This window comes from Monodelphis domestica, chromosome 1 (assembly GCF_027887165.1).
Source record: "Monodelphis domestica isolate mMonDom1 chromosome 1, mMonDom1.pri, whole genome shotgun sequence".
Classification (NCBI taxonomy): Eukaryota; Metazoa; Chordata; class Mammalia; order Didelphimorphia; family Didelphidae; genus Monodelphis; species Monodelphis domestica.
In genome coordinates this window covers 171,797,681-171,806,259 of record NC_077227.1, presented here as the reverse complement: position 1 = coordinate 171,806,259, position 8,579 = coordinate 171,797,681, and the positions used below count along the sequence as shown (strand labels likewise).

General features: G+C 34.1%; 1 protein-coding gene across 1 annotated transcript; it reads right to left on the bottom strand.

Moving 5' to 3' along the window:
- Nucleotides 1-2,446: 2,446 nt before the first annotated feature.
- LOC100028609 (olfactory receptor 4K13-like) lies at nucleotides 2,447-3,388 on the bottom strand. The gene has a single exon (XM_001378564.3). The coding sequence runs from the start codon at nucleotides 3,386-3,388 to the stop codon at nucleotides 2,447-2,449; it is 942 nt and encodes a 313-aa protein (XP_001378601.3).
- Between the last annotated feature and the right edge of the window lie 5,191 nt (nucleotides 3,389-8,579).

Genomic DNA, 8,579 nt, shown 5'->3' with positions numbered 1-8,579 from the left:
AATACTAGTCATAATAAAAAAATTGATGAGGTAGTAACATATATGACTGCCAGATCCATTGAGGGTTACTAAAAATTATAATAAGTAGGATATATTACTAATGTTTTCAGGTTTATAGTATGGAAGACATGGACATCCTTCTCTAAAATCTCCCTTTGTTCCATTGGTAATGGAATATACCTTTTGCCTATGTCTCCCTCATCCTTAAAATTCTTCCTACCTTTCCCTTATACTATTACCTTAATATCATTTCATCATTATACTTAAACTCCTATGACAAACCATTTAAACTTGTTGCCTCCTATTTCTCTTGGATTTTTTCTTCCAACTTCTAAATCCCTAGCATTCTAGAGTTTATCACCAACACTATGAGATTTAAATCAATATCAATAACTCCAAGTATTAATTTTATAAAGTTTATTAATAATCACTTTGAAGTAGAAGAAATAAAAAAAGAAATAGAAGTATAAAAGCCAGTTATCTAACAAAAATAGGATCACATGAGTATATTCTCCTGCCTGGCTCAAAGCCAGCTTCTGCAGAGGTTATCAAGGCAAGAGACAGAGAGGAGAGAGGAGAGAGAGAGAGAGAGAGAGAGAGAGAGAGAGAGAGAGAGAGAGAGAGAGAGAGAGAGAGAGAGAGAGAGGTAGAGAGAGAGAGAGAGAGAGAGAGAGAGAGAGAGAGAGAGAGAGAGAGAGAGAGAGAGAGAGAGAACTGGAGAGAAGACAGAGAGAGACAGAGAGGGGGGAGAGGGAGAGGGAGGGGCAAATGGAGAGGTAGAGGGAAAGGGAGAGATGGGGTCAACCAGAACTTTATCCTACATACACATCCAGTGTTTGTGCTCAGGATGAGGATGCAAATCAGATGCTGGGTAGGAGAGTTCTGGGGAGCAAAATTCTGATTATACAACCCTCAACTGAAATCATTCCCTCCAGTTATCAGTGATTTCTCAATTGTCATATATGATAGCCTTTTTCAATCTTCACCATTCTTATATCTCTGTTGCATGACGTTATTGACCATTCGTTGTTTAAATGATCTCTTTGTGATTGCTTTTTCTGAGTGCCCTTTTTTGGTTGGTTCATCAGGCTTACCATTCAATTGAAAATATGCCAAATATTTTGGATACTAGAGGAAATTAGAATGGGTTCATAATATTATAGTTGTTTGAATTTGTAACATGGCAGATAGTCAACTTTGCTCTAAATGTTCCTTGGTAGCACAGAAACTCTATCAAAATGTGGCATAACATGGCCTTTCTCATGTTCTTATATTCAGTCATCTATAGGTTCTCCATAAGCTAAATCATTCATTTGGCTAAATTTGTATCTTTTAAAATTGATTACACCATATAGATTACATATCCAGATAGATAGATAGATGTCTCAAAGAATAGGAGGCAACAAATTTAAATGGCTTGTCACAGGAGTTTGAATGTAAAAGAGAAATCATATTAAAGTGATAGTATATGGGAAAAGTAGGGAGAATTTTAAGCAGAAGGGAGACAAGTGTTATTTAAGGGCTTTTTACTAATTAGGTAGAATTTGTTTTATCCATAATGGCATGTCAAATTATATGTCAGTGGTCATATAAATCAGAGAAGTGCAGTCTCCTATTGGCACAATCCCCTTGAAATCTACCTACATCCTATGTATGAAATGAACACAAATGGCCCTTGGTATTCTTAACCCTAGACAATCCAGCATGACTCAGTAACATATGGCTATTATGTTATCACCCTCATGTGAGATATATAGCAAGCTTCTGTCCCACCTCTTATCCCACCTCTTTTGACACATGTGGAATTTGTTAGACAGCCTTTTTACCAGAGTTCCCCAACAATTCCAAATTTCATTCTTTTCCTCTTTTGCTGATAAGTTTAGAAACCAGCTCTGTTTTAGGCCCAACAAAAGAAAAGATGTTTAGAGGAATTAAAACAGGAAGAAGGCTCAGAAATAATTTATTTAAGGAGATTTTTTTCCTATTGAAATATTTCTTGAAGTTTGCTATAATTTAAAATGACAAAATTGAATCAAATTTTAGTTGTTTCTTTATTTAAATGAAACTTCCAAAACAGATACACAATCAAAACATCGAAAGTATTAATAGATAGTTTTGTAACTAAATTAGATATTTCTTTGTAAAAATAAGAGTTAGAATAATAGATTCTAATAGATTCTAAGAACAAATTTTCTTGGTTGTCTAGTAAAAAATTTTTAATTGTCTAGTCTGTTAATTCTTACGCTTATTTCAATTTTGAATCCCTTTGGCTGTCTGATGAAACCTATGGCTCTCTTTTCAGAATAATATTTTTAAGTAATTGAATTCAGTTAGAGATTAGTGAAAATAAAAATATTCTCCATTCCTATCCAAAGTCATAAATTCCCCTGAAATCTATCTGTAGCTCCCTCAGGGGTCTATGCACCCTGAGTTCAAATCCTGTCATCTAGAGGGTAGGCCTAGAACTGATGTGCCGGCTCCTCAGTCTCATCATGGCTGTCTTCATCTCTTGATTCCTCAGGCTGTAGATAATCGGATTTAAAAGGGGCGTGACAGCAGAGAAAAATACTGAGAGAAATTTGTCCAATGCATAGCTACTAACTGGCCAAGCATAAATTAAAATACTTGGCCCAAAAAAGAGAAAAACCACTGTGATGTGAGCAGACAGTGTGGACAGAGCCTTAGAGAGACCACTTGAGGAACGACGTTGGACAGTGACCAAGATAATAATATAAGAGATCAACAAAAGGACAAAAGAAATCAGTGAGAGCAACCCACTGTCAGCAATCACAAGAAGGTCTAGGACATATGTGTCAGTACAGGCAAGGTTTATCACCAGGGGAAGGTCACAAAAAACATCATCAATCACATTAGGACCACAAAAAGGCAGCGTTACAGCAAAGGCCATTTGGCTCATGGTGTGCACAAAGCCAACAACCCATGAAAGCAGCACACTGCCTACCAAGATTCGCCAATTCATGATAGTTGTATAGTGGAGGGGTTTACATATTGCAATATAACGGTCAATAGCCATGACTATGAGAAGAACCATTTCACTGCCCCCTAAGAGGTGAACCAAAAATATCTGTGCCATGCAACCCCACAAGGAGATGGTTTTTCTCTCCCTGAAGAAGTCTGTGATCATCTTGGGGACAGTAACAGTGGAAAGGGTCATGTCAAGGAAGGACAGATTGGCAAGAAGAAAGTACATGGGGCTGGAATTCAAGCGAGAGTCAAATGTCACCATCAGTATAATGAGACTGTTTCCAGCCAAAATTGATGTATAGGCCAGGAAGAATATCACAAAAAAGAAAATCTCAAGCTCCCAAGAATTGGTGAGTCCTAACAAAATGAACTCATTTATAAAAGAATGATTCTTTAGCTCCATCTACTTGATTAAACTTCAAGAATCCAGAAAGTCTCTGTAAAGAAGAAAATCTAAATGAAGTCACAATTTTGAATAAATATCCTTGAATACATGATAATATGGGGGGGATTTCATTTCATAAAGAAAACACTAAAGGATGAAAATTCTTTGAAACACATCTAAAATTAAATCAATTTAAAAATATTTTAAGTGCAATGTTGAGGAATCCATTTGGTTTAAAAACAGAGAATTCAATTTAATTGCAATATGGAAATATGTAATGCTGTGATCCCACAGATAAATCATTTTTAAAATTGTGGCTGAGTGGAGGAGTCATAAGTCATCTGCTTACTCTTCACTTCTACCTCACTTTTAGGACCATAATCCTATTACCTTACTCTGTTGTACCTCCACTTTGGCTGCCTGACAACCCATCCTCCCATCAATTAGCATTGTCCTGCCTTCACCTGCTTTCCAGTTCTCATTTATGTTTTGTCTTCTATTAGAATGTAGGCTTCTCGAGAGAATTTATTTGTATATTTATCCCCAATGTTGAGCACAGTGCCTGGTACATAGTAAATACTTAATAAATATGTTGCCATCAAATATTGCTCCAGAGACTACTAGCTGTTACCTTGGGCAAGTTGCTTAATTCAGCTTCAGTTTCTTTATATGTAAATAAAATATAACAATAGTGTCTACCTTCCAGGGTTTTGGGCAGTATTAAATGAGAAGGTATTTGCAAAACTTTCTGTAAACCTTAAAACATTATGTAAATAATAATTATTCTCTCTCTCTCTCTCTCTCTCTCTCTCTCTCTCTCTCTCTCTCTCTCTCTCTCTCTCTCCCTTCTCTTCCCCCACCCCATATTCATGTCACTCAAAATTTTCTTTATATTTATTGATTAGGGAATTGTTTCTTTATATGTAAAACTGGATTTAATGAAGCAACACTAAATCCTCATTTCTTATCTTCAAAATTACAAATTTTAGTTTTATTAATTTGAATTAAGACAGTATGTAAAATCTGGTTTATCCAAGGAAAATCGTAATCTCTCTTCACAGAAACTATCAATACTCTCTAGCATTACTATTTCTTTCTTTTTAAAATTTTACTTAGTCAATTTTGAATATTTTTCCTTGGTTACAAGTCATGTTCTTTCCCTCCCCTCCCCCTAACCCCTCTCGTTGGGTTTACTATTTCTTTGATATTTTCTTTTATAAAATTTCAGACCTAATTTTTTGGTCCTGTATGGTCTGATAAAGATTTGACTGTTCTCCCCAATATATTCACTTGAAAATTCTCATTGGTTCTTTCTTCCTAGTAACCTTGAACCTATCTCCTACTTTCTACTCACATAACTACTTACTTTAATTCAGGATCTCATTATCTTCCTTATTGATAAATATTTGTTGAATTGAAATAAATTGAATTTGACCATTTTAATATATGTAAATTCTTGTATTGATCCTGGTCACTTCTCATCTTCAATACAGTTTCACTAAGCTGGCAAAATAAACGTCCTAAATAGTAAGTCTGACAAGATCACTTCCTGGCTCAACACTATCCAATGACTTCCCATGGCAAAAAGAATAAAATATTTTTATGCCCTATTTATTTAGCTTAATACAGTATATAATATGTATTCTCTTAAATGCTAGCTTTGTTCCCTTCCATTTTTCAATTATCACCTCAATGTAGATGGTTATTCTATCTATCAATCTGTCTGTCTGTCTCTCTACCATCTCTTTATGTATTTGTATATCCATCTATGAATAGATATAATAGATATTCACTTACAATCTTTCCCCTGGATTCCAAACTCATACTTCTATTTGCAGATATACTGTCTCTATCCAAATTATCTGCCAGTCACCTGAAACAACCTTTCCAAAAGCATGATCATTTTCTATTACTTGTCTTCAATGATGTTTCAAATCAAGGCAAGATCTCTTACTTCATCAGCTAGTATGCTCTATGTGCCATACTAGCAAAAAAACATGTCCCTATGCTTAAGGAGTCTAGAAGCTAAAGCAGAATGGAGATAAAGGGTAAGAAAAATGGTCACAGAACAGAAAAAAATTATTATGATTATTTCCTAAGTTCTTCTTGCATTATCATACTCTGAATTTTTGCACAAATCATCTTCTATGCCTATATAATATAATCCCTCTTCTAGTGTATCCTAACTTTTTGTCACTATCATCTCAGCTACTCAGGCAGGAGAACTCACTGAATTCTTATTCTCCTTCACTAGTTTCCCTAATCCTAAATCTAATAAATTGCAAATTTCCATTGGTTCTACGTTCATAGTATCTCTTGAATTGAATCCCTCCTATCCATTCACAAAGCTTCTCCATTCAGAAACTTATTACCTTTTACCTTAATGTTTGTTATATTGAATTTGCAATATTTTAATAGTCTTCTAACAATTGATCGTAGTTTTTCTCATCTCCAATGAAGTCTTTTTATGGTTGTCAAAAAATTAATTGGTCTGGCAGATCATTCTCTTGACAAATGACTTCTTGTGTCTTCCTGTTGCAAAAATAAAATTCAAATTGTAAAAAGATCATTCATGTATAAATCTTATTTCCTCTTTTCCAGCAACACCAGTATTCTCTTGGTTTCTCAATTTTACTATGAGATTTTAATTTAGAATATTTCAAACTCATTCTTTTTGGTCCTGTAAGTTATTGTTAAACTTTTGATCCCATCTTAGGACTTAGAATGAGCCTAATAAACACTTTCAGAAATGAACAGTAATTTGCTAATTTGATCAGGAAAATTATGGATAACACATGGATCTCTCTTTTTTCGGGTACCTGGGAAGAGTCACTCAGGAGCCTGCTAAGAATGACTGCGTCTTCATCAAATCTTATTATTTTCATAGGGTAATAGATGTGAAATCAGAGTAGTCAGATCTCTGAGACCATATAATCCTGTTCATTCATTTTACAGATAAGGAAACTGAGACATGGGAAGATTAAGTCATATTTATGCCTTTAGTAGAATAATAATTTGAATTGTCATTCTTGGTCACCAAGAGACTACCACTAATTTTCCATTCAATTAACAAATCTATATAGAAACCTGTTATGTGTTTATCACATAAGTATCCCAGTATATTAGTATTAGTTACCCAACCTACCAGTTCTAGATAGAGTCTTCAAGAAGAAACCTCTTCAGTGAGACACAAACACTTTGAGATGACAACTCTTGATTATTTTTCTGTAACTTCAGGAAGAGATCCTTATTCAAACTAAATCTCAAGGGGAGGGGGAGGAAAAATCTTAATATAATAATAATCATGAAGTCAGAAGAGTGAGTAAATCCCTGTGAGAATTATTAGAGAACCAGACCAGTTGTCCTAAACTTCAAGAGAAAGATTTATTCTTTTATTATAAGAGAGTCAATTTTACCAAAAGAACAGTCAATACCCATAAGAACCTGCTCTGGAAAATAGTCTTTCATGTGTTACAGGTTAAAAGAAAGGGACCACTCATAGAAAAGAAGTTAATATAATGACAAACTTTTAAAAATCTAGATTATTTTTCAAGTGGAGGTTTTGTTATAAAGGTACAGAGAACCTTGGAGCATTAGAAAAAAATTGTGAAAGTGGATCTGATGTTAATCACTTGGTGATGGCAGTTTCTTGATTAATTACACCTGAAAACCCAGAACTTCAAGTCATACTCTTCCCTCATGATGTTTTTCTGATGGTTTACTAGTAGTGTTTGGTGAGAGACAACAGAATAAAGTGAATTTTTGGACATCAAAGGCTGGTATATATTCTCATAACAATAAGCCTTAGTCCTTTGCTTCTTCTATTTTAGATGAAGGAATTTATTTTGCTTATAATGTTCTTTATTCTATTGATTTTTTTTATTTGAAGATATTTTATTTTCTCAATTACATGTAATAAGACTTTTCGACATGTTTTCTGAAATTATAAGTTCCTAATTTTCTCCCCTTTCTCAGAAATGGTAAACAACTTGACCTGGGTTATATATGTATTGTCATGGAAAACATACTTCCATGTTGGCCATTGTCATTAGAGAATATAAAACCAAAACTCTAAAATAAAGCCATAAATAAACCAATATGAAAAATAGTATGCTTTGATCTGCATTCTCACTCCAACAGTTCTTTCTGTTGGGGTGGTTACAAGTTGTTACTTGTTAAAGTTAAAATTCTTTTTCATAAGTGCTTTAGCATTGTCCTGGATGATTGTATCATCTAGAGTAAATAACTCATAGTTGACCATGCAATATTGCTGTTACTGGGCACAGTGTTCTCTTGGCTCTGTTTATTTCACTTTGCATCCATTATTTAGATCTTTCCATCTTTTTCTGAAATCATTCTTGTCATTGTGTCTTATAGCAGAGTAGTGTTTCATTTCAACACTAACATATCCCACGATTTGTTCAGTCATTTTGCATTTGATGGATATCCACTCAGTTTTTAATTCTTTGCCCCCACAAAAAGAGCTACTATAAATACTTTTATACAAGTAGGCCCTTTATCCTTTTTTATGATCTCTTTAGATACAGACTCAGTAGTGGTATTACAGGATCAATGGGTATGCAGAGTGTTATAGCCCCTTCAGGTTAGTTCCAAATTGTCCCACAGAATGGTTGGATCAGTTCACAACTCCAATAATGGCAGTGTCCCAATTTTCCAAAATCCCCTCGAACATTATCATTTTATTGTCATAATGGCCAATTTAATAGGTGTAAGAGAGTATCTCAGGTTTAGTTTGCTTTTCTCTAATCAAGAATGATTTATAACATTTTTTCATATGATTATTGTTTTTAAAACCCTTACCTTCTGTCTTAGAATCAATACCATGTATTGGTTCCAAGGCAGAAGAGCAATAAGGGTTAGGCAATAGGAGTCAAGTGACTTGGACAGAGTCACACAGTCAGGATGTGTCTGAGGCCATATTTGAACATAGAACCTCCTGTCTCTAGGCCTTATTCTCAATTCACTGAGCCACTCAACTTCCCCCTATATGATTATTGATAAATTTGATTCCTTCATATGAAAACTGTTTATTAATATCTTTTAAACATCCTTTGATTAATGATTTGTATTTTTATAAATTTGTCTTAGTTCTCTATAAATTTGAGAAATTAGGGTTTTATGAGAGAATATTTTAATACAATATTCCCCAGTTCAATGTTTCCCTTATAATATTGGTTAGTTTGGTTTT